The following is a 25141-nucleotide window of genomic DNA, read 5'->3' as shown; positions in this document are numbered from 1 at the left end:
CAGCACTAAGTCCTTTCCAGAGGAAGGAACAATTAGCAACTCTCTCTTTCGGGCCCCCGAAGATTTTGTCTTTCCGATACTTACCATAAAGGAGGCGAACCCAAAGAGATGAGGGGTTTTGCCACATACGCCAAAGGAGTTTCATTAATAAAACTTTATTATTGTCTTTTGCTTTCCTAATACCCAGACCCCCAGAATCTTTAGGTTGGAAAACCTCACTCCAAGGTACAAGATGGATCTTCCTGCCCTCCGCAGCTTCCCCCCACAGGAACCTACGGTTAATCTTGTCAAGATCATTAAGCACAGGATCCGGAAGCTTACAAGCCTGCATGATGTGATTGGGAGCAGCACAATTAACAGATTGAATTAACGTGAGGCGGACAGCGAGAGACAGAGTCTTGGTTTTCCAAGTGGCACACTTCGAATTAGCTTTATCCAAAGTCTCTTTGAAGGAGCCTTTAGACACACGCTCACTGTGGAGGGGAACGCTCAGATACTTCCTAAGAGAATCAGTAAGAGGAATACCAGAGAGATCACTTAATCTCTTACAGACTCTCTGATTCATATTCTTAGAGCACATCATCCTAGATTTCTGGATATTAAGCTTCTGCCTAGAGGCCGAACAAAAACAATCCAGAATATCCATAATGACTCTCAACTGCTCCTCATTACCCTCAAGAAAGATAAGGACATCATCTGCAAAGAATAAGTGAGTCACCTGGGGACAGAAGCTGTTGATCGCCACAGGGTGGAAACTCCCATTATCAATCGCATCCTGAATTAGGTGAGAGAGCCTCTCCATAGCAATAACAAAAAGGAAAGGGCTCATAGGATCCCCCTGACGGATTCCTCTGCCCAGGGAAAATTCCTCCGACATATCCCCATTGACCATAACTTGAAACACAGGAGAAGAAATACATACCTTAATTAAACTTCTCCAGCTGTCCGGGATTCTAGCTCTCTCAAGGCTCTCCATCAAGAAATCCCAATTAATTCGATCATAGGTCTTCTCTAAATCCAGCTTCAGAGCCACAATGCCTTTCCTCCCCTTCCTAATCTTCATCGTGTGGACCATCTCTTGGGTGATCACCATATTATCCATCATTTGTCTACCAGGCACAAAGCTACCCTGATTCTGACAAATGATCGCAGGAAGAATGCCACGGATTCTATTAGCCACAATCTTTGTAACAGTTTTGTAAAGAACATTATAAAGACTGATAGGTCTCATATGCAAAAAGGAAGAAGGCTTATCAATCTTAGGAATCAGAACCAGGAGAGTTCTATTAACCAGCTCAATATCCTTCGAACCACTTAACACCCCCAAGACAAAATTATAGATGCCTTCCTTCACGACATCCCAATGCTTATGGTAAAATCCCGCCGGAAGACCATCAATCCCAGGAGCTTTAGAAGCCCCAATGCTGAAGATAGCTTGGTCAATCTCTTTTCGGGAAATAGGTTGAAAGGCCTCCTGACTACAATCCTCACTGATTAAAGGAAATGTAGCAATAGAGTGAGCCCTCTCCAAAAGAACAGGTTCCTCTTTGAACAGCTCTCTGTATAAATCTAGGGCTAAGTTCCGAATAACCTCATCTTCATAAACCCAATCACCATTAGAATCCTTAATGGCCTCAATTCTATTTCTCTGCCTTCTGATCAGGGTAGAGAGATGGAAGTATTTGGTATTACGATCCCCATCTCTAATCTAGGACTTCCGAGACTTCTGGAACCAAAGGAACTCCTCCTGCCTAAGCACAGCCTCCAGCTCCTTCTGAAGGGTTCTGAGGAGGCCCTCAAGGCTATGATCAAACCTCCCCTCCAACCTGCGTTGAATGCCCTCCATCCTCTTTAATAACTTGTTCTTCCTTCTGACAATATGCCCAAACACATTCCTATTCCACCCCTGCACCTTATTCCTGAACCCTTCATCTCATCCATTGATTACACAATTAATGGTTGAAATTACAACTCCTGAGGATCCCTACACTATTAAACCTAATTTTAAGTGATGAAAATTCTTATCAAAAGAAAACCTAAGTTGAAAAAGTGACAAGCAGAAGATCTGTAGAGGAGTCTTGGCTTGCTACAAAAGAAAACCCTGTGAGAACTTCAGAGAAAATGTCGGGCATGGAAAGACTACAGAGAATGTTCGCTGGTGCCGGAGGTGGTTTGGGTCACCCACCTCCCGATTCTCCCACTCTTGATTCGTCTGAGCAAGTCTACATCTCCTCTCTCGCCCTCCTCAAAATGCTCAAACACGGTGCGATTTTAGTGTTTTGTTGAAAATTTTAGTTTAATTTCTATATGTTTCTTTTGGTATATGTTCAATGCGCTTTCCTTTGTTTGAATTTTTTCTTTTCTTTTGTATTTCTTTGGTAAATTTTGAACTATGTTTTGTTGGGGTTTGCTTGTTCTGGGATCTGGCCTTGTTTTTGTTTTGGAGCTTGCAATTGGATGTTGGGTTTTGATTGTAAGAACCAATTGTTCTATTCCTTGTCATAATCTTGTCTATGAGTTAGATTTTTTTAGCTAGTTTTGGTTTTTGCTAGCGAATGGTTGATGATATAAGAATCTGTTTCCATTCATCTGTCCCTTTGTTTTGGTTAGTCTTTTAGGGATGGATGTAATTCATGGAAAAAGTATAAACTTTGCTATGATGCTTGAGTGTCCAGATGACAAATTATCTGGAAATGATGTTTCCGGTATTGCTCTATGGTGATGTAATTAGTGGAATACATGTTCACATTTGGTCTTTTGATTTCACTAATACTTTTACCTATTTGATGACTTTGAATGCCTTCTAATTTTGGATTTGGATGATGTGAAAAATAGGAAGAGCTGGGGTCCCCATGGAAGTAATGGGATTGATGCTTGGGGAATTTGTGGATGAATATACTGTTCGTGTTGTTGACGTCTTTGCGATGCCACAGAGTGGTACTGGTGTCAGTGTTGAAGCTGTCGATCATGTGTTTCAGACAAACATGCTTGATATGCTCAAACAGACTGGCAGGTACTTTCTTACAGTTTTATTTTTAGTTATGGCTATTAGATTGTGGGTTTACTAGGAACATTGGGTGGTATTTAGGTGCAACATGTTGACATTGAAAGATCTGGATGCAGTCATTTAATTGATCAAAGAGCAAATTTCTCACTTGCTTCAGGGAAGTTGTGGGGTTTTGCCTATGTTATAATTGTTTTTAGTTTTAAAGGTCGGGGTTATGTGAGTTGTGGTTTGTATCTGCTAGTTGGAAGTTTCTATACCCTGAGATTAGGCCTTGCTAGTACTGGGCATGTTTTGATTGCAATCATTAATTTATATAGTCTTCATTACAATTTTCGCATGTTCTTCACTATGGGTTTTACTATGTACCAGAATTTTTACACTCTTGTTGCTGATTGTCTAGCTGGAAGCAGGAGTTAGGGGAGTGGAATTATGAAATCAGTTCTGGGGCATGATTTTTATAATTAAGTGAAATGCAATCCTTTGATTGGTTTCATTCTGCAGCTGTTTAAGATTGACATGATGTGCATGCCTTGCTATATGTAGAACTTCTGCAGAGATTTTCAATTCAAAACGTTTGAAAGTTGAAACTGTTAGTAGAATGATAGGAGCGTCTTGTTAGAGAATAAGTCAATGTAACAAATGAATAGCATGCCTAACGCTGCTGGTAGGGTCAGTCTGTCTCCTTGATTGTAGGAGTATGAAATGGTTTCGAAAGTTGGCAACCTTTATCCTTCCACTGGGATTTAGTACTATTTTTCTTCACAATCTAAACTAATTATTTTTAATGGACTTCAGTAATTTAATACTCTCTAGTAATTGTCTTTATCAATTTGATTTAGATATTCTATGTAAGCTTCTAGTTGCCATTTTGCAACTTCAAAGAAATTTCATGTCCAACATTTTATCAAGAGGAGGAATAGATTGAATATTTGTAACTTAGTATGTCATCAATCATGGGACATGCATTTCAATATGAAATATTTGTTACCTTTGTTGACTCTTTCTTGGCGCTTCCTTTTTGGGTAGCTTATTTTGTTTGTTTCCTATTTCAGGCTAGAAAATGGTTGTAGGTTGGTACCATTCTCATCCTGGATTTGGTTGTTGGCTCTCTGGTGTTGATATAAACACACAACAGGTCTTTCCTTTTTCTATTTTTTTCTTTTTTCTTTCTTGTTATACATTGAGGCTTTGTGTCTGATATCCATGCTTCTAGTTCAGTAATTGTGCCCTTTTCTCCCTGTTTTGGATTTCTTGTCTGTTGTTCAGCCACTTCTCTTGGCCTGGTACTTATCAGCCACGAGAGACTGAAATTTGGTAGGATGTATTAGGGAAAGAGGATTTGAAAGCTCCTTGTTAGGGTTTGAATAGAACAACTAATTAAACTGACTTCACTGTTTAAAATCACAGCACATGAGTAAGAATGCTATAAGTTGTGGTTTAGGAAGAGGTGCCACTAGGTAGTTAGGGAAAGTTATTTGAACACTTGAATGTAATTTGTGTGGGTGATGAAAACAATCTGATATTGTGTCTAACTCTGGCAATCTGAGCTGGTTGTGGGGTCATACAACATATGGTTTGTGGAATTCTGCAAAAACCTTGAATTTGATCACTCTAGTGAATAATCTTAATTGCAATAGAACATTTTACAACTGCTCTTTCTGACATTGCTCTTTTTGTTGCTACTTACCTTCTACCTTGTGATGTTTGGTCTGCAGAGTTTTGAAGCTCTTAATCAGCGCGCTGTGGCAGTTGTGGTGGATCCAATACAAAGTGTTAAAGGGAAAGTGGTGATTGATGCTTTTCGATTGATTAACCCTCTGTAACGATTAGGGATCTTTGGAAGTGGTGATTAGAGAAGAATTAGGGTTAGAGGTAGGAGAAGAATAAGAAGAGAAGAGAGAACAGAGAATCAGGGAGAGAATCGCAGTAGAGAGAAAGAGAAAGAAGGAAAGAGAGATATTTCATTCAATATTAATATAATGATCCCTTACAAAAGCATGACCCATAATATATAACAAAGGTATTGCTGATGTTTACCCACCTACAGCTGTAAATATTTACAGCTGTCTAACAACTTTCTAAAAGACAAATAACAACTTCTAAAGTAATAAAAACAGTAAAAAGTAACTATTAAGCAATCAGCCTATCAGCCTATCATTCTTATTCTAATAATCGTGACAATACCCCCTCCTTTAGAGCATTCTTGTCCTCAAGAATGTACAAAGGCAGTAACTGAGTTTGCTTGCCATACATACGGATACTTCCAAGGAGTGTACAATGTTGCCACATTTAGCACCAATACTATATGAACCTCCATCAGAATTGCTTTCTTCTTCCGACCTTGGAAATTGTCAACTATTGAGATTGCTACATCCTTAAGTTTATCTTTGGTGCTCCTCAGTATTTGCAGCAAAACAGTTTGTGCTCCATTCCTCAACAAGACTCTTGGCATAGAAAAGTTTACGTCAATGGCAACATATGTTTCATCCTCAGCCTTATCCAAGCCATCACTATTGTTTGCACTTCCATAGGATGAGTAGCTCAATCGGAAACCTCTCGCACTTCTGTTTTTCTCATCATCGTTGTCAACACAAAGAGGAAGGCTCGCTAATTCTTGCATAGCTGCCCTTTTGTCTATTGCCAAGGCACCAACAACTGCTTCAATTTGTTCATTATCTATGTCCGTTCTACTCATGCATGAACCAAATGGGAAACCGTTTGTTGTTTGTTGTACTTTAACAAGCAAACCAGAATCAACACCAGAAAATTTAATGGTTACATCACGCTTTCGGGTCTTGTCAGTCAGTCCCTTCCGATGGCTGAACCTCGCCTCTTGGTCTACTAGGAAAATTGGAACTCCCTCAACCATTAAATCAACACCTGCAGGTGGACCTTGGATGTAAACCATGACTATAGAAGGAAACAAGCTATAGAACACCCTAGGAATGGCTTCCTTATATCCAGGTAGCGAGTTTTCTGCCTTTCTACTATAATGAGTAACAACGTCACCCTCCCTAGCATTTGCTACTGATCTTATTGAAACAGAAAGGTAACTCACTGCACCCGCATTCAGTTCTTCCACTTGCAATTGATTTGGAGATAAAACTCCAATTTCATGCCATCTATCATTATTAATCTCAACTTGTCCTCCATTGACCCACTGATTGTCCACTCCAAGAATTACGTTCACATTTTTAGGAGCTAAGACAGCTCGAGTTGTTTTTCTTGAACTGCATGAAAGGCACCGCAGAAGTCCACAATTATAGTAGTTATGCCTATTTCGAGTGAACCCAAATGCTTGCCAGTAGTTTGCACCATAAGCAATAATTCACATGTCTGTCCTTTAACCCTTCAACCAGAATTGGTGCTTTCCGGTCCTCGATGTGTCAATGGCCTAACCTCCCATTGGCACCCTTTCCCCATGTGTAGACTTCATTCCTGAATGTTAAAGCAGCCACATGATATGCAATTTCTTCAACAGATTCTCCAAAAGGCTTATTCTCTACGAAGCACGAAAGCCTCCCATCAGCATAAAGATTAGATTCTAATGGCCTAGGGACAAGCACATCAAGTCTATTGTATAAATAATTGGCATTCTTGTCATCCCCAACCTTAACAGAGTTATCATATATGACATCATCCCATTTGTATACTTCACCTAAAGCATCACAATAATCTGGTGCAGAACCATGACCAGAAGTGCTTGGGGCACTAGTAACATTAACCCGAAAAACATCTAAACCAAATCCTTCACCCTGCATATTTGTTTTATCTGATGCTACAATTAATGCTTTAAAGCCTTCCATCAACTTCTTTTCCCCTCTTTCAAACGGATACAATAAATGACGATCATCAATACCCATCTCAAATAGAAAGTCAATTAAGTTCATATTAGCACACTGATGCTCGTAAAGTATATAGCATTTAATAGGACAAGTGTATCCTATCACAACAAGTAATATTGTGCTAAGCACGAGATCGAACCACAAAGACTATTCGTTATAACTAGCAAATTTACCTAGAATGATCTAATTGTTTAGAGGGTTGGATAAATATTTGGGTTTTTAATAACTAACTAGTTGAATTAAAGGAAATAAACATAACAAAATAAAGTGAACAATTGACAGGGTAGAAGGTGAATTGACGGATGACACAATATAGGTTGAGGATTCCTTTGATTAAATCCTAGGTATGGGTTTAAGGAGTTCAGATTTGTGTTTTACCAATGATTAAAGGTAATTGTCCTAAGTGAAAGACAAATTTGTACGGGATTTGTCTAACCTATTCACATGCATTCGGGTGACGGCTTGATTAGGCATATACCCTAGGTCATGCAAAGCATTAGGTTTATTGACAACTAAGGCTAAAGTCGTAGCCCAGCCATAAAGCCTCATTCCTAGTGGTCTCTAGCGAAGTCAGATTTACACAATTTCGGTATAGACGATTCCATGGTCAGGTTCTCATCTATCTATAATCCTATTTAATGTCAGGGTAACAGGCATTAGGCACATTATATACATAAACAGGCTAGTTGATCATTATCAATGTTCATTCTAGCATAAGTCCTGTTCCTAACAATATCTAGGCATTAAGCATGCATCAACTGATCAATCAAAGGTCATAGATCCCTAATCATACATATTCATATAATCAATTTCATCCCCATCCCAAATTGGATGGAGATCAGTTCATAGACAAACCAATCACAGCAATAGGAAAATATGAATAATGGAAAAACATCTTCAATTGAATATAAAAGCAAAAGATAAGAGAGAGATAGAAATCTAAAACCCGCTTTGTCTGATCCGATTACAAAAATAGAAGATCTGGAGCTTCTCCCATCAATTGTTCTTGAATAAGAAATAAAAACTGAAATTAATCTAACCTAGAAAGCTGGAAATCTAATCTAAAAAGCAATAAATCTACATTATGGAGGAGAGAAAGCCCTAACGGCTCTCTAATTTATTAAATGGCTAATCCCCCCTTAAGGATTAGGTTTAGCTCCCTATTTATAGAGTTAGGGAGGAAACCCTAATGCCTCAAGGGTAAAAAGGGAAAATTACAAAGTGTTTAATGGGCTTCTGGGCCCAAATCCGTGCATTCCAGCAAGGGGGAAGGCGCTGGTGCGCCTTTCCCCGCCTCGTCTCGTCGAGACAAGGAGTGTCTGTCTCGACGAGACGAGGGCCTGTCTCGACGAGACAGGTATTGTCTCGGCGAGATAGGTCCTAAATGGGGCGATTTTACTCCGGCTTTTATCTGTTTAGGTCCCTGGGCTTCCGAAAAGTGCTCTAATGGTCCCTGATGAATCCCAAAAGTGCTCTGATGGTCCCTGAATGATCCGAAAATGCTCCAATAGGCTTGGGTCTGGTTCGGAAATGCACGAAAGGTCCCTAAAAATCCATGAAAACACCAAAAACACCATAAATAAAGGAAATTACTAATTTTAACTAAAAGATAATAAAACGCTACTAAAATTAAAAGGAAATAAAGCAAAAGGAAGCTAAAAGGGGCCTAAAAACCCTATACAAATGGGAGCTATCACATACCTCCACTTTAGAATCCCTTCATGGGTGCGAGTGTCATAGGAATCATCCCAACCTTGAAAGCTAAAACCACTTGCATCATGTGAGAGCGTTGGAATGAACTCCGTCAAGATTGTGTCAACAGTAGAAAGAAACCAGAATTCCTTTCTCCCAACCCTGAAGAGAACACCAATGAATGATCTTGAATCATTAACGCCTCCCTTTTTAGATGCCAAAGGTCTCCTTTGTCTAATGGAAGTAAGGCAAGGACCTAGAGCCTTAGTAACAAGTTGAGGATTAGGGGTGGTACTGCTTGACAATGAAGAACCAATAATAACATCATGATTATAAGAGAAGGGTGACCCAATAGCTTGGCCAACTGATGAATTCCTACCATTTATACCAAAAGGCAAACTGTTCAGTGTTTTCTGGCTGAACATCGGCAGCAGAATTGTTTCAGGAAAAATATCCAGTTTATTTGGAGCATTTTGGGTACAAGATGAAGTAGTTAATGAAGATCTGGATGTTGGGTTAGGTTTCTGAGTTGTTATAGGTGTTAGGTTGACTTCGACAGAGGTTTTGGTATGTGAAAGGTGAGCTTGGAGCCATTGCTTTGGAGCAAGGGGAGATCGAAACGTAGGATTGGGCTTAGGAGCCTTAATCACATCATCGAAAGGGATGTCCTGAAAGGTAGCTTGCTTAAAAAGATCTATGGATGGGTGTGACCTTGATTCAAACTGATTTTCAGGTTTCAACCTGTTAATGAAATAAGAGTCAGAATTTTCTGGGTTTACCTTCTCCGTTTGAAGCTCAAGAACCACCATAGTAGCGGTTTGCTTTTGTTGGTGCAGTTGCTCAACAATCTCTACAGTCTTTCCTTGCATTTTAAAATCTGCCACTTCCAATTTCTGTTCAGACTTTTCATCAAACACTTGGGGTGCAATTGAAGAAGGATCTGTAACTCTTCGAAATTCTCTAATCGATTGAAGCAAGTTTGATAATGATTTGCGGACTTGTTCATCTTTCTCTTGTTGCTTCTTGCGAAGCAGTTCCCATTGTTCATCAAACCGTTGTTGCCGCTCGTGAAACTCCCTGTGGTACCGTTCCATTTTCTGTTCAAAGTCCTCCATGGCCGGAGGAAAGCTATCTCTGATACCAATGTAACAATTAGGGATCTTTGGAAGTGGTGATTAGAGAAGAATTAGGGTTAGAGGTAGGAGAAGAATAAGAAGAGAAGAGAGAACATCAGGGAGAGAATCGCAGTAGAGAGAAAGAGAAAGAAGGAAAGAGAGATATTTCATTCAATATTAATATAATGATCCCTTACAAAAGCATGACCCCTAATATATAACAAAGGTACTGCTGATGTTTACCCACCTACAGCTGTAAATATTTACAGCTGTCTAACAACTTTCTAAAAGACAAATAACAACTTCTAAAGTAATAAAAACAGTAAAAAGTAACTATTAAGCAATCAGCCTATCAGCCTATCATTCTTATTCTAATAATCGTGACAATACCCCTCCTTTAGAGCATTCTTGTCCTCCTTTAGGGAAAGTGGTGATTGATGCTTTTCGATTGATTAACCCTCAAACAATGATGTTGGGCCAAGAACCACGACAGACAACTTCCAACCTCGGGCATCTTAACAAACCATCCATTCAGGTGAGTGCATAACACTGACATCTTTATGTGCTCTGCCTCTCTTATTAATTTAACAGATCCATGGGTTGACAGACATTTGTCCATGACTTTGCAGGCATTAATCCATGGATTGAACAGACACTATTACTCAATAGCCATTAACTACAGAAAGAACGAGCTTGAGGAAAAAATGCTTCTTAACCTGCACAAGAAGAAATGGACAGATGGATTGACGCTTCAACGTTTCGATAGTCACTCTAAAACAAATGAGCAGACTGTTCAGGTGAGTGGTAGTGAAATAAACAGACTGATTATTGTTGTGCAATGAGTAATATGTTGTTAGAAGTAATGTGATGTTGGTTTGGAATGAGCAGGAGATGTTGAACTTAGCAGTGAAGTACAACAAGGCAGTGCAAGAAGAAGATGAGCTGTCACCGGAGAAATTAGCAATTGCTAATGTGGGGAGGCAAGATGCAAAGAAGCACCTTGAAGAACATGTTTCTAACTTGATGTCTTCCAACATAGTTCAAACTTTAGGTACCATGCTTGACACTGTTGTGTTTTAGCTCATCCTTCTCTTTGTGTACTCTCTTTTTAGTGCTTCACTGTTTAAGTAGAATTTATGATGTTGGATTTCATGTTGTATTTCTTTTCACACTCCTTTTATGCTAGTTATTGGACAATTTAATTAATTGTTGAAAAATGTCAAAAATCTCTCATATGATCTGCCTTCTCTTGGATGTTAATTAATTGCCTTTCTGTGAGCTGGCGTTTATAATTAATTGCCAACAGTTCTTATTGATGTGTTATTTGATAAACCCAAACTCGGTTGTTAAAAAACTGTTTTTTAAGCAGGATTCATTGCTTTTGTAAAAAAAGCTACTTTTCAACTATAAAAAGATGTCTAAGCAAACACCTAAGGGGGTGTTTGGTTGTTCATTTTCATGCTCATGTTTACCTGTTCACTTAAAAAAGGAGAGTTTTAGGTATTTGGTTAGTGACTTTTTGTTGCCATGAAAAAATTAGGTAACCAAATACTCCTTAGTCCAACTCATCCTTGTTTTGGTGCCCTTTGTCCAACTCATTTGACATGAGTGATTTCCCTTATCTCGCCTTTGGCATAATAATTTTAAATGGCCAATCAAACCCCCCTCCCTCAACATTTCAATAATTGAGGGTATGCAAGAAAAATATCAATAATATTCAATATTTTCTTGTTTTAGATATATTTTTTTTTTGCATATGTTCTTGGGGTGAGAGAGGAGGTTAATTGGCCACTTAAAAATAGGATAGGGGTTGATTGGCTGTTTTGGAAGGATCAGAGTGTGTATAAAGGGCTAACTGAAGCTTTATGCTTTTTTTTTTTTTAATATTGGGGAGAGATGACATAAGTTGGCAATTTGAAAATTATTTAAATTCTTTAATCAATACAAAAAAAATCAATTTCCAATTCAAAGTGATGTGTGCTAGCAGCAGTAGATTTGACCATTAGAATAGCGATGGATTCTGAATTTATTATTAGCTTTAGAATTTTCATAGTTTTAAGGCTTGAGTTCTGATTTTTCATTTTTCTAGCTTAAACAACTTAACTTTAATTTTTAATTTTTGAACACATTGAGTTCTTTACTTATGATTTCGTAAGCTAACCATTAGTAAAGAGCTTAACGTGTGTGAAATTTCAAGATCAAGAGCGAAATCAATAAAATTTATAAAGATCAAGGGGCTTAATATAGTTTTTGCATATAATAATAAAAAACGAGCATGAAATAAATATACTTAATTTATTATAAATTAGCTAATATAAAATGTTTGTATATGGCATGTTCATAGGATTACTTATGAGTTTAATCTCTAATTATACATGTGTTTGTTCTCATTTGAAACTTAACCATAGAGTCCATAGTTCGCTATTGATTGACTTAGCAACGACAATGGATAAACGATTCTTTAGTAGATTACATTTCTTTTCATTTCACAACATTACAACGACATGAAAGCTAGAGTTATCGATTTCTAACACGACAACATGGTATATAAAAACAATCTGATTGACATGATTTTAAAGCACTAATTATACCACTATGATGGTTGATTGATGAAAGAAGCCAGTCTCTTAAACAAGCTCTTAGCATTTTGACAATTGGGGTCAATTATATGAAAAACATGATCCTCTCCTTTAATTTCCATAACCTCTACATTTCCTTTCCATCCACTGCTCACTAACTTTCCATAATAAAGCATACCTCTATCTCTCAACACATCCATCTCTGAAACTACAACCACCAATCTGCTACAACCGAGTCCTTCAATACCAGGTGATCCATCAGCAAATGGGTTAATCAACGGATCATCACACCCTTTATCAGATGGACATATGAAAGTCCACCATTTATCCACCATTGATTTTCTGAAATGATCTGTTATTTCCACTCCTACAGGATCTTTCCCCCAAAAGTATGGATTTATCATAGCAATTCCTTCTATCTTTAGTTCTGGACCTAATTTTGATCCATTAAGCTTTAAAGCTATGTGATGTGCCATATTGGCCCCACAACTGTCTCCGGCTAAGAATACATGGCTAAAATCAGCATAATCCTTGAGCCATGGCTCCTCCACACTATGGGTAACCACCCACTCTAGAGCAGCCCAGGAGTCCTCCAGTGCAGCCGGCAGAGGAGCCTCCGGGGCTAACCTGTAACATGGGTAACAATTTCTGTTACTGTAACACGATTTACACAGGCAACTACACTGATACCATATGTTTGATACGATTATCATTTTTGTTGTATTAATATAACATACAATTGATAATGTACAAAAATAGTCCTAATATTAGCTAAGAACAATTCTGACCTTAATATCAATAATTGATTACTAAAGTTGACAAGTTGGACTTAATTAAAATTTATTCCTGTATTTTGCACTGTATTTGGTTCAAAATCAAAGGTATTTTTGTAGTGAAACTCTTAGCATAATGGTTGAGAGTTTACCTATGCCTTGGGAGGTAATGGGTTCGAATCACATCCGGGCCTGGTGGAAATTTTTCTTTCTTCTTTAATGTAAGCGCATTGTGCAAATTTTTAAAAAAAATCAAAGGTTTTTGCCTTTTTTTTTTTATTATTTCAAAATAGATTTGAAGATAAAATGCTTTTCAACTTAATGAAATATTTAGATTTAATTTTTTTTTTATTTGTATTCGGTGGTCAATGGACACAACCTTAGAACAAAAACATATTTATGAGGATTAAATATCCGAGATGGATACTTTCGTCACCCGAGTCTGTCGGTGGCATCAAATTTGTCACAGATTATGGAAACTGACATGCAGGATATTATTAGCGACAAAGTTCCATTGTAAATTTAGTTTTTGTTGTTTTCTCTCGAGAGTTGGAGGGTCACCTGTAATTCCGTCTCTGTATATATATGTGTTTTTAATATGTTGCTGATGAGTATTAACACGATACAAGTACATGTACAATGAAAATATCAAAATTTATGATTGAAAAATGAGTTTCTGTAATAATATTTGAAATTAATCAAACATGTTAATATTAGACTTTCAAATCTATACATATATAATCATAAAGAATATATAAATAATATAATGAATATATAAATAATATGACACAATTACGACAGGATAACACGAAATTGTAAGCACTAACCTGTAGTCAACGGAGACGAGAAGGATGTTAGCCTCAGCGACTAACTTGTTGAGACTGTGATGGTATTTAGGATCAGCTACTGATGATATAAAAAAGCCTCCGCCGTGGTAGTAGATTACCAGAGGAAGTTTGTGGCCGGATTTTGTTGAATTGGGCCTGTATAGTCTAGCTGAGACACCTGTTTCAGGTACAATAATTGTGTCTTCAGAAAAAACATGAGTGTCGGGATCCAAACCTGCTGGAACATATTCAGTTCCTATAAATCTTTCGATAGTTCCATCTTTGTACTGTTTTAGGAAAGGAAAAACATCATGCATTACTTCTGTATCGGCGGGACCCATCTAAACTTAGTAAAGACAAAGAAGAAGATTGGAGAGAATGTTATGATAGGGAGTTTGATTTTCACAAGCATTTGGGTTGGCTTTATATAACAAAAATATGAACAGAATTAGTAATAAAATCCACCAGAACTAGTAAACAGGGAATTCTATATTAATTTTTTATGTTGTAATCTATATAATTGAGAGTTGACTAACTAAATTAATTTCATATATCATTATCAAATACACATATTTTATTTGCTTGTTGATTTTATAAATATGTCAAAAGTATACATGTCCTCATCTGAAATAAGCAAAGTTCATGTGATTTATGTGGAGCAATGAGGACTTTCATATCATACTGCGTGTTGGAATGAGTAACCACCAAGACATGTGGACAAATAAGATATCTTCGGAATCCAGTTTCAGGTAGGACTTTTGATTGACGTTTAGAATTCATGATTACAATTTGAGCTGTTTAAATTACATCCATCATTCAAGAGTCGACATCTGTCCTTAAAAAAGTTAGGACGTACACCTTAAACCGACAATTGAAATTGCCTTTGGAACCCTATAAATAGAACACAACGTCACAATCAAGGTATATGCACACATTTATTGCAATTCATACTCAATTGCTTAATGCTCTCTTCTTAAACATTGCTAACTTAAGCATCAAAGAGAGGTTGGTTTTGGCTTGATCATTTTTCAGTCATACCTCAAGTGTAGAGAGGATTCCGACCATCATCGAAGTACTACTATCCAGATTGAATCGTTTCATGTGTTCTATACCAATCGCATATAAATTAGTTCAGAAAACAAGAATTATATGCTGTTTTACAATTTCAGAATAGATTTAGAAATAAAATTTTATTATGCACGATGAAATATTTGGTTGATAATTTTTTTTATCCAACACGTATCGAACATGTGACATTTTTTTACTTCGTTTCCAATTTTGTATAGATATGTCTTTAATTCTGTTATTGAAGTGGCAGAGAGTTGAGAATGAATGAAATAATAATTGTGCCTTGCACGATATACATCTATCTACCTGACATAATCCTGATTTTATTATTATATATAGCATCAATATTTTAAGCCCGTCACAGAAATGCGTATATATATTAGTGCTGCGGTTACATTTTTATAAATTAACTTATATTTGTGTGTATAGGAGATCATTTGCCAAAATTCTTTGAAGATTCGTTTTAAATTAAGAAACCATATTTTATTGAGTTGACTATGTAACATAAACACTGTCAATCAAATGTCATAAGTCGGATATTAGGGGTTATGTTCTTATATCCATTCTCTTATTATTCTCCTGAAAGCGAACCGAAAAGGATAGGTGTCCGGGTGTCTAGACTCACAAAATAAAGACACATGCAATTTATGTTTAATGTGTGAAAACTCCAAGATATACGTTAACCACTACAAGTATGCACTTATAGAAGCCATAGCCTTATACTCTGCTTCTGTGGAGGACCTTGAGAAAGTTACCCGTTTCTTACTCTTCCAATTCATAAAAGATTCATCTAAAAAGACACAAAAACCTGTAACAGATCTTGGTTGAACTACATAGATTGCCCAATCTGTGTCTAAAAAGGCTTTTAAAGTTAATGTAGACTTAGCTGAACAAACAGGTCCGATCCTGGATTTTTCTTAGTATATAATAAAATCCTTTTAGCTGCAGCAAAATGAATGTTAGTAGGCTTAGATAAAAAAAATTGACTTAATGTATTAAATGAGTAAGTAATATCCAGCCTCGTATTAGTTAGGTAGATTAATCTACCAATTAACCTTCTATATTTAGAGGGATAATAAAAAAGTAAAGTTCCTTGATCCTTAGACAAATGCGAAGTAGAATCCATAGATGTCTCTGCTGGTTTTACAGTGATTAACCTTGCATCTTACGATAATTCCAAATACAGTAAAACATTCATAAATTAATATTCGATAAATTAATAACCTCTTTAAAATAATAATTTCTTCTGGTTTATACTCGATAAATTAATATCTCTATAAATTAATAAAATCTCATGGTCCCAACATTATTAATTTATAGAGGTTTTTCTGTAGTATTTTCTCTAGAAATATAAATGCTTGTGGCATTGCTAGCTATTTCCAAGCCAAGAAAATATTTTAAGTCACCTAGATCTTTAATATTAAACTCATTATTCAAAGTAGTTTTAATCATCTGAATTTCCTACAAATCACTACTTGTCATTATTATGTATCAACATAAACTAATAAGACAATAATTAAATATGATTTATGTTTGAGAAACAATGAATGGTCTGACTCACACCGCTCACATCCATGTTGATTTAAGAAAGTTGAAAACCTTATTTAAGCCCGTATAATGATATCTGTAACTTACAAACTAAACTAGACCTAGGTAAAACTAAGCCTTCAGGAGGTTCCATGTAAACCTCTTCGTGTAATTCTCCATGGAGAAAAGAATTATTAAGATCATAATTTTATATAGGGCACCTTTGAATGATTGCAATAGCTGACACTAATATGACAGTGCTTAACTTTACAATAGGAGAAAAGGTGTCCATGTAATCTATATTCCTTATACCCGTGTGTAACTAAGGATGGCAACGGATAGTGTACTCGCGGGTATCCGGCACTACCCGCCCCTAATGAGACTACATGTACCATATATAAAAAGGTATGGAACGGGTATAGGAATACCCCCTAGGGTACCCAGTACCCGTTACCCGCCATAACTTTTTTATATATTAAAAAATATTATTGTTTTTTTGGATGTAATATGTGAGATTTGAACCCAATCCTTTTGTTCTTCAACCATTGAGTGATATAACTAAGCTATTTTATTCTTATTGATTAAGGTTCAATTTGTTCACTTTTTATGAATGATTTATTAAATTTATACTTTGTTAAATTTGTAATATTTTTTATTTATTGGTTCTTAACGGGTAAGGGTACCCGCGGGTACCCGTGAATTAAATGGGACGGGTATGAGATGCAAAAAGTATACCCATTCGAGTAATGAGACGGGTACAGGTAGTTAAAAAATAAACATGTAAGGGTTTGGGATTAGAATTGGCACTACCCGCGGGTACCTTACCCGTTGCCATCCCTATGTGTAACCATTAGCTACTACTCTGGCTTTATACCTCTCAACGGTACCATCACTCTTTAAGTTTACCTTATAAACCCACCTCCGACCTGTAGTAACCTTCACCGGTAGAGTGGTAAGAGTCTAAGTCTTAGTTAATTCCAGAGCCTTTAATCCTCTTATATAGCTTGCTTCCAACAATCATGTTGAACCACCTCTCTATAAGACTTTGGTTCTGGAATTATACTAAGATTTTAAATATAATTCTTATGTTTTTCAAACAAATTTTGATATCCTATAACATTAGGTAAAAGGTGCTTTACAAAATCAAAATCAATATTGTTGTTGAACTAAGCTGATTACAGTGACAATAAGTTGGGTTGTTTCTAATTCTATCTGATTTTCTGATGGGAACAATTGACTGATCTAAAACAGTATCACGATCAACATTTTTTATGATAATAGGAATATTATCATGTGTATCAACAACAGGTTCTAAAGAAGAAATATGATTGCTAACTTCATTTAAAGACTCATTACTCAATACAAACATACCACTATCAGTTCTCAAGTTAGCATCACTGTCATCCATATCAGGCTCTGGCATATTAATTAGACCATGAATAGGTAAAACATTATTTGTCATGATAGGAGTAGATGAAACTTGAGATTGAGGAATGCCATGCGTTCCTGAAGCCACTGTTGTATTTTTTAAATAAATCATCATCTTTGGATATCAAGCTATCTAAACACTAAAATAACTAGTATCTTTATAAGGAAAAACAAGCTCAATAAATTTGACATCCCTTAGATTAAGTAATTGAGGTCTTGGATGGTTTTACTCGCATGGATGGAAGTGATAAAGTGTTGGACGAATGCATTAGCCATCTGGTCGAAGGTCGTCATAGATCTGGGAACCAATTGTTTATGCCAATAGGATGTCGTTTCCCTTAAAGTAGTTAGGAAGAGACGAAACATGATAACATCATTCTCTTTGGTTGTTTCGAATGCCCTTCGAAAGTTTATGATATGAGTCGTGGGATTTGCAATCTCGTTACACTTTTCTAAGGAGGGGTAGTTGATCTTTTGAGGCAGTCGCTCTCTTTGAAGGCATGTGTAAACAGGAGAGTTTGTGTCTATTACCTTCGATTTTAAGGTGTCCGTACCCAAAGTTCCGAGTACATTCTTAACTCTTTCTAGATGAGCTCCGATATTAACTCTTTTCCTTTGGTTTGTGGCGACGCGAGATGTCTCAAGATGTGCCTCTAGGTTTTGTTCGTCGATCTTTTTGAGATTTTGAAACAATTATTTTCTTCCCACTACGGTTTTGCTCATTAGAGCCAGACTTTCTTTATCTCATTTCTTCGACTGTTGGGAAACCCAAATATGCTTGAGGACCTTCCGTTCCTATGTTTGCACACCAATGAAGCTAGGGAATTTGAATACTTTCCACACATTTTCTTGTGTTAAAAGAGCTTGCACGCTCTTCATTACTCTATGGAAGACGATGGGGGAGTAGGCTTCCTTGAAGGGATCTTTCCAACTGCTCTCGCTATATGGGGGTGGGGGTGGGGGGGGGGGAGTGACCAAAACTGAGTGTTTCGGTTCTTGTGGGGGATTTGTTGCTTGTCGTGGACCCTTTTTGTTTGCCTCATTTGTAATACTCGTGGGATATATTCCTCTTTTTTAGTAGCTACTATCCACATTTCGCCTAGTATAGAAGACCGTGAAATTTTGGTACTTTGCTAATGTAATGGTTTCTTCAACAACAATTAGTTTGTCTTGTAGTCGGCCACCGTAGCTGCTTGCTCGTTTGTGACCTACTAGATATTGCTCATGGTATAGAGGAGATGCTTGTTGATGTGGTCCATAAATTTTTTGTTGGAAGGTTCTATGATCCCAAACAAGCATCAATATGTTAATTGATTAGCGTCGCAACAGGTGCCAAGTTGTTGTGAAGATGTTGAGTTGTTTGAATTTTCTTGTTGAGTTATGATCGTTTGTTGTTTGGTCCATATGTTCACCGCACTAATTTGACACGAGAGTGACTATGGTGATCTTTCTAGTGCGTGAGGTAAGACAGAAATATGTTCAGCGTCAGGTCGTTGACAAGCCTCACTATTCTGATGCCTAAGTTAGCAGAGTATAGGATAGAGTACTAAGCAATTGAAAGTAATTGTAATAAATGTGTGTATATACCTTGATTGTAGCATTTAGATCGTATTTGTAAAATGTGCAGGGGGAGATCCGTAAGAGGTCAGAGGTTGTTATCCCAAGATTCCTCGAAAGATAGCTGAGCATATTTTAGATATTTTGTGTTATACATGTTTTGAGTTTTATTGATTATAGACGAGGTTGGCGGGTTATAATCCGAGATGGACTCGGATGTTTCCTTATTAGTCCACGTGTCAGAGATTGTGACTATTCTCTTGATTCCAACGTCTTTAATGGTATTATTTTATATGATATTGATTGTGGTGAATAAAACTATAAACTAGTAACGGATGTGGGAGGAAATGTACAATGGAAAGCTGCTTTTGTATTGAGTGTGATCGATATCAAATCAAATAACTAATTAAGACTTAAAGCAATGAATTAGCAATTGCAAAATCTAAGTGTAAAGAAAACATTTTTAAAAAAGTAGTTCCAGACGTATCTCTTTATTTCCCAACATGAATATACAGAACTTTAATTTAGTTCATTAAATAATTTGTTAGAAATTGACAAAAATCTAACTAATAATAACTAATTAATTTAACAGTTGTAACACAAACTAAGTTCGTGTGACACGAAATGAGTAATATTATAAAAAATCTAATTTCCACGAGACCAAATTCCACTCTAACTTTTTTAGGAAAATATAGATTTAATTCTAACATATAAAATGATAAGTTGCGTTTACATTGACCTTGATAAAATGATATAAATTTAATTCTAACGTTTTCAAACAATATTAATTTTAACTATGTGCTATTTAAATTTTTTTTAAAACTGATTGATTGTTATTTAACTGTTACTTTAGACTTTCCAAATATCAATTATGTCTAAAATCTTTAATATATTACTAACAAAATAACAGTCAATCCAGTTCTTTCAAATTTTTGATAGCGCATGACTAAAATTGATCTTGTCTAAAAATGTTAGGATTGAATTTATATCATTTCATACATTAAGTGTAACTCTACACTTCACAACGTTAAGGTTGAATTTGTTCATTCTCACAATTTCTATGGAATTTATATATATATATATATATATATATATATTTTACAATGGAGTAATATGCATGCTGTTTTTATTCACGAATATTTCACAAGTATGAATTATTTGAATATGGATACATGTGGTTTAAGAAAAAGAAAAAGAAAAATCAAAGATTGGAAATGTAAGAAGCCCAATGTTTGATTAAGACATGAGCATTTTCACAATCTGCTTTAAAAAGATGAAAAACATGATCTTCTCCTTTTGTCTCCATTATCTCTGCCTTTCCTTTCCATCCACTTTTCATCAGATTTTCCTGATAAACTTTCCCCCTATCACACAATATATCTTTCTCTGCAACATAAACAACCACATTCTCACAACCCAAACCCATCAAACTCGGAGCTCCATCAACAAACAGGTTTATATACGGATCATCACACCCTTTATCCGATGGACACACCAACATCCACCAATTATCAACTATTGCTTTTCTCACCCCATCATTTCTCTCTATCCCAATCGGATCCTTCCCCCAAAAGTACGGATGGATCATAACAATCCCCCGAATCTTCACCTCCGAACCCGAGTCCGATTCCGAGTCCTTGACCCGGAAGCCCAAATGGTGCGCGATATTAGCACCAGCGCTATCTCCGGCTATGAAAATCCGATCGAAGTCCGCGTAATCGTTGATCCACGGGTCAGTTCCTTCACCGGGTTTAGATAGACATCGGAAGGCGGCGAATGAATCTTCATATGCGGCGGGGAGCGGGTTTTCAGGGGCTAATCTGTAATTTACGGAGACAGCGATGGCTTTAGCCTGAGAAACAAGGTGGTTGAGGCAATGGTGGTACAAGGGTTCAGCCGCGGAAGCTATACAGAAAGCTCCGCCGTGAAAGTAGAATAAAAGAGGAAGCTTTTGGTGATTGGGGATGTTTTGGGGGCGGTAAATTCTGGCAGAGAGGGTTGTTGATGTGGAGATGATGATATCTTTGGATAAAACGGAGGTTTGAGAATCGAGACCTGCGGGTGTAAATTCTGTTCCGGCGTATCGCTCGATTGTTCCGTCGTCGTAGATTTTAAGATAAGGGAAAACGTCTTTGATTACTTGTTTCTGAGACATGTTTTTGGGAGAGTAGAAAAACAGGTGAATTGCATTGAAGAAGAAGAAGAAGAGGGTATTTATGGAGAGAAGTAATGAGAGTGACTGTTATGGAAATGGAAATGGCATGCATTTAATTTTGAATATTGACTTTCACTTCTTCCTTCCTCTATCTGAGGGTGTTGTCGGTGTTTGACCGTTTAGGAGGGTGAATGTTAAAATCTCTATTTTTGTGTGAACTCCTCAAGATGTCGTTTTAGGAAAATACTACTAATATTTCGAATTGCTAATCATTTTATCAAATCAAGATCAAAAAATGCGTCATGAGTACGGCTGTAAATGAACAAAGCCGCTCATGAGCGGCTCGATGATCGACTCGATAAAAGCTCGGTTCGATTTGTAAACGAGCCGCTCGTGAACACGATTTACTGGCTCGGTTCGTAAACGAGCCAAGCTTGAGCAGGCCAAACCTCGGCTCGAAAGTTCGCGAGCAGGCTCGATTAGAACATTTATGAGCAAATTTTAATTTTGTAGAAAACTATATAGTTTTGTGTTAGTTCACAAATATCTAAACTTAATATTATTTCATTTGCTATTAGATGAGTTCGTTCACAAACATAATAAATGAGTAATAGATGAACTATTTGTAAGCATCTTGTTTATTTATTCACGAAGTTCGCTTGTGAGCTTGTTTATATACACAATTAAAGAGTTATTTATGAGCAAATTTCACAAATATAATTAACAATTTACTCACAAACAATTCATGGTTAGATAATTTTTTTAATGAACAAAGTCCAAAAGAGGATTTTGGGCTCGAAGCTCAGCTCAAGCTCGTTGAGCAAGCCAAAGCTCGGCTTGTTAATTTTATAGCAAGCTCGGCTCGGGCTCGAGCTCGTTAATTTTATAGCGACCTGAGCTTGAACAGGCTAAAGCTCGGCTCGGCTCGGCTCAGCTCGTTTACAGCCCTAGTAATGAGTATAATTTTATCATTTAAAGGTTTAATTTCAATTAAAATTTATGAGGTTTTATGTTTTTATAGATAAGTACGTATAGTTATTTTTTTGTTAAAACAAAATATGCAATTGAAATTATTAGCCATTTTGGATTGATGATTTGTAAAGATTAAATAATATTTTAAATAACTTTAATTCTTGAACTTTTTAGGTTGATGTCAATTTAAATGTTGTTTTTTATGAGAGAAAAAACTATAAAAATGATGATTTTAAAAAATAAAAAATGTGAATCTATAGTAATATTAAAAATTTAAACTTTAAGTCGTTATCGGTCAAATTTAACAAAGTCACAAATGATTTACGATGCCAACTAAATGGTTTGTAAAATATTTTTCTAAAAAAATTTTATTTTAATACCAATTATAATTAATGCTAAAATCTTATATTTTTTAGTAAATATTTTAACACCTTTCTAAAAAAATATATTTTAATACCTATCTTTAAAAAACAATTATTTTAATACCAATTGTAATTAATGCTAAAACCTTATATTATTGATTTTAATAAATTGACAAAAATATATTTACAATTTTTTTTTGAGAGAATAAAAAAACACACGCCCAGTGGGACTCGAACCCACAATCGCTTAATTAGAAGTCAAGCGCCTTATCCATTAGGCCATGGGCGCCTCTTGCAATTTATATCATAAAGATTTATTAGACTAATAATATTATATTTTAAATATTTTTTACAAATTTGAACCCACGTGCCAAAATATTCGAACAACATTATCAAGCTCCTCCATATTCAAATCACGTTCGGCCTTCTTTCCCTCAAAATTCTGGCGCTGCTCGCGGTGGCCGGGGTTATTATCGCCGTGGCAGAGGCGGACGGGGCAGAGGCGGACGATGGCAGCAAAATAGCGGTCCTCGCTGGTCAGGGGCTGTTTCTTTACAACAGCCATGGGGGTACGGGCCATGGACTGGACAGGCGCCCCAACGGGCCTATCCCCCATGTCCTTATCCTTCTTGGCCCAATTCTTCACATGGTGCAACTCATGGTGCAACTCGCGGGCCTGTTTTTAATAACAATTCTTCTGCAGTCCAGCCAGGCATATTGGGAGCCCATCCGCAGGCCCATCTGGCCCAGTATTACACTCCAACAAACATTGAGGCGGCTATGCACACCTTGACAATCACACCACCTGCAGAACCTTGGCATATGGACACCGGCGCCACTTCTCACATGAGCGGGGATGGAGGTAAACTCACATCTTATTTAAATAAGAGTCCTAACACGAGTATCGTAGTAGGTAATGGCACTTGTATTCCTGTTATCGGTCTTGGTAATGCATCCTTAAAAACAAACAACAAAACCCTAGAATTGAACAATGTTTTACATGCCCCTAGATTAATCAAAAACCTTATATCTGTGCGGAAATTTGCTATTGATAATAATGTGTCCGTTGAATTTGATCATGTTGGTTTCTCTGTGAAGGACTTGCGCACGGGGATCCCTATTATGAGATGTAATAGCACCGGTGATTTATATCCAGTCACATCCTCCTCTTCAGAGTCTTCTTATGCTTTAAATGCTTCTGTTTTATCTCCTTCAGTTTGGCACAATAGATTGGGCCATCCTGGTCCTCAAATTTTAGACAATCTTCGAACTAATAATTTTATTTCTTGTCCTAAAAATGTTGATTTTTCTATTTGCAATTCTTGTGTGCTTGGGAAACATATTAAATTGCCTTTTTATGCTTCTAAAAATATGTCATCAATGCCGTTTGATATTATTCATAGTGATATATGGACATCTCCTGTTCTAAGTTCTAGTGGCTATAGATATTATGTTCTTTTCCTAGATGATTATTCTAATTTTCTGTGGACTTTTCCCTTAGCAAATAAATCTCAAGTTTTTTCTGTGTTCCTCACATTCCGAAATTACGTACGTACTCAATTTGAAAAAGATATCAAAACTTTTCAGTGTGATAATGGTGGTGAGTATAACAATAGTCATTTTCATGATTTTTTTAACAATAATGGTATGCAATTCCGTTTTTCATGTCCACATACTTCCTCCCAAAACGGTAAATCTGAACGAACGATTCGAACAATCAATAATATAATTCGCACTCTTCTAACACATGCTTCTTGCTCTCATTCTTTCTGGCCTCATGCTCTTGCTCATGCGACCTATCTTTTAAATATTCTCCCTCACAAAAATCTTAGTCTTCTTTCACCGACTCAAATTCTCTACAATCGTACTCCTTCTTATACTCACTTACGCACTTTCGGTTGTCTTTGTTACCCACTTGTCCCTTCTTCCTCTAGAAATAAACTTCAACCTAGGTCCTCTCCATGTGTGTTTCTTGGATATCCATCCAATCATCGAGGCTATAAGTGTTACGACATCTCCGCGCGGAAAATAATTATATCTCGTCACGTTATTTTCAATGAAAGCAAATTTCCATTTTCCACTCAACATGTCTCGGCCTCCCCTCCCATTTCTTCTATTTCCAACTCACCTACACAAACAACCCAACCCATTATTCCCTTCCCCACTAATGCGTCCACTCCTAACCAAAGCCCAGTTTCACCACGGCCCAACAGTCCCAACCCATCTTCCCAAAA

The 25141-nt window shown here is 36.7% G+C and overlaps 4 protein-coding genes and 1 non-coding gene across 5 annotated transcripts; 1 reads left to right on the top strand and 4 right to left on the bottom strand.

Moving 5' to 3' along the window:
- The first annotated feature begins 2056 nt into the window (after window positions 1-2056).
- Window positions 2057-10875, top strand: LOC136200570 (26S proteasome non-ATPase regulatory subunit 14 homolog). Its single transcript, XM_065990942.1, has 8 exons — window positions 2057-2263; window positions 2836-3026; window positions 4065-4142; window positions 4723-4791; window position 4872; window positions 10088-10194; window positions 10289-10456; window positions 10548-10875. Exons 1-8 carry the CDS (start codon window positions 2122-2124, stop codon window positions 10737-10739), a joined length of 948 nt encoding a protein of 315 aa, XP_065847014.1. The 5' UTR covers window positions 2057-2121; the 3' UTR covers window positions 10740-10875.
- On the bottom strand, window positions 7814-9771 carry LOC136201332 (uncharacterized). Its single transcript, XM_065991984.1, has 2 exons — window positions 8554-9771; window positions 7814-8397 (listed from the first exon to the last, which is right to left on the bottom strand). Exons 1-2 carry the CDS (start codon window positions 9657-9659, stop codon window positions 8268-8270), a joined length of 1236 nt encoding a protein of 411 aa, XP_065848056.1. The 5' UTR covers window positions 9660-9771; the 3' UTR covers window positions 7814-8267.
- Window positions 10876-12252: 1377 nt separating the features above from the next.
- Window positions 12253-14179, bottom strand: LOC136236104 (probable carboxylesterase 2). Its single transcript, XM_066026202.1, has 2 exons — window positions 13839-14179; window positions 12253-12865 (listed from the first exon to the last, which is right to left on the bottom strand). The coding sequence occupies exons 1-2, from the start codon at window positions 14177-14179 to the stop codon at window positions 12253-12255; spliced, it is 954 nt and encodes a 317-aa protein (XP_065882274.1).
- Window positions 14180-20527: 6348 nt separating this feature from the next.
- LOC136235070 (probable carboxylesterase 2) lies at window positions 20528-21629 on the bottom strand. Its single transcript, XM_066024590.1, has one exon. It carries the CDS (start codon window positions 21571-21573, stop codon window positions 20620-20622), a length of 954 nt encoding a protein of 317 aa, XP_065880662.1. The 5' UTR covers window positions 21574-21629; the 3' UTR covers window positions 20528-20619.
- Window positions 21630-23123: 1494 nt separating this feature from the next.
- On the bottom strand, window positions 23124-23196 carry TRNAR-UCU (transfer RNA arginine (anticodon UCU)). The gene has a single exon. It is a non-coding gene; the product is annotated as a tRNA-Arg (tRNA).
- Between the last annotated feature and the right edge of the window lie 1945 nt (window positions 23197-25141).

Source organism: Euphorbia lathyris, chromosome 7, assembly GCF_963576675.1.
Source record: "Euphorbia lathyris chromosome 7, ddEupLath1.1, whole genome shotgun sequence".
Classification (NCBI taxonomy): Eukaryota; Viridiplantae; Streptophyta; class Magnoliopsida; order Malpighiales; family Euphorbiaceae; genus Euphorbia; species Euphorbia lathyris.
Note: the sequence above shows the minus strand (reverse complement) of the source record. Positions and strands in the feature narration are given on the sequence as shown.

What these genes read in the sequence shown, in the direction of transcription:
- LOC136200570 (XM_065990942.1), top strand. Translation starts at nt 2,122, where the DNA reads ATGTCGGGCATGGAAAGACTACAGAGAATGTTCGCTGGTGCCGGAGGT. An exon ending in TTGATATAAACACACAACAG is followed by an intron (nt 4,143 to 4,722) that starts GTCTTTCCTTTT and finishes TTTGGTCTGCAG; the next exon opens with AGTTTTGAAGCTCTTAATCA. An exon ending in TTAACAAACCATCCATTCAG is followed by an intron (nt 10,195 to 10,288) that starts GTGAGTGCATAA and finishes ATGACTTTGCAG; the next exon opens with GCATTAATCCATGGATTGAA.
- LOC136236104 (XM_066026202.1), bottom strand. Translation starts at nt 14,179, where the DNA reads ATGGGTCCCGCCGATACAGAAGTAATGCATGATGTTTTTCCTTTCCTA. An exon ending in CTCGTCTCCGTTGACTACAG is followed by an intron (nt 12,866 to 13,838) that starts GTTAGTGCTTAC and finishes CCCATGTTACAG; the next exon opens with GTTAGCCCCGGAGGCTCCTC.
- LOC136235070 (XM_066024590.1), bottom strand. Translation starts at nt 21,573, where the DNA reads ATGTCTCAGAAACAAGTAATCAAAGACGTTTTCCCTTATCTTAAAATC.
- LOC136201332 (XM_065991984.1), bottom strand. Translation starts at nt 9,659, where the DNA reads ATGGAGGACTTTGAACAGAAAATGGAACGGTACCACAGGGAGTTTCAC. An exon ending in GAAGGGATTCTAAAGTGGAG is followed by an intron (nt 8,398 to 8,553) that starts GTATGTGATAGC and finishes ATGGATTTTTAG; the next exon opens with GGACCTTTCGTGCATTTCCG.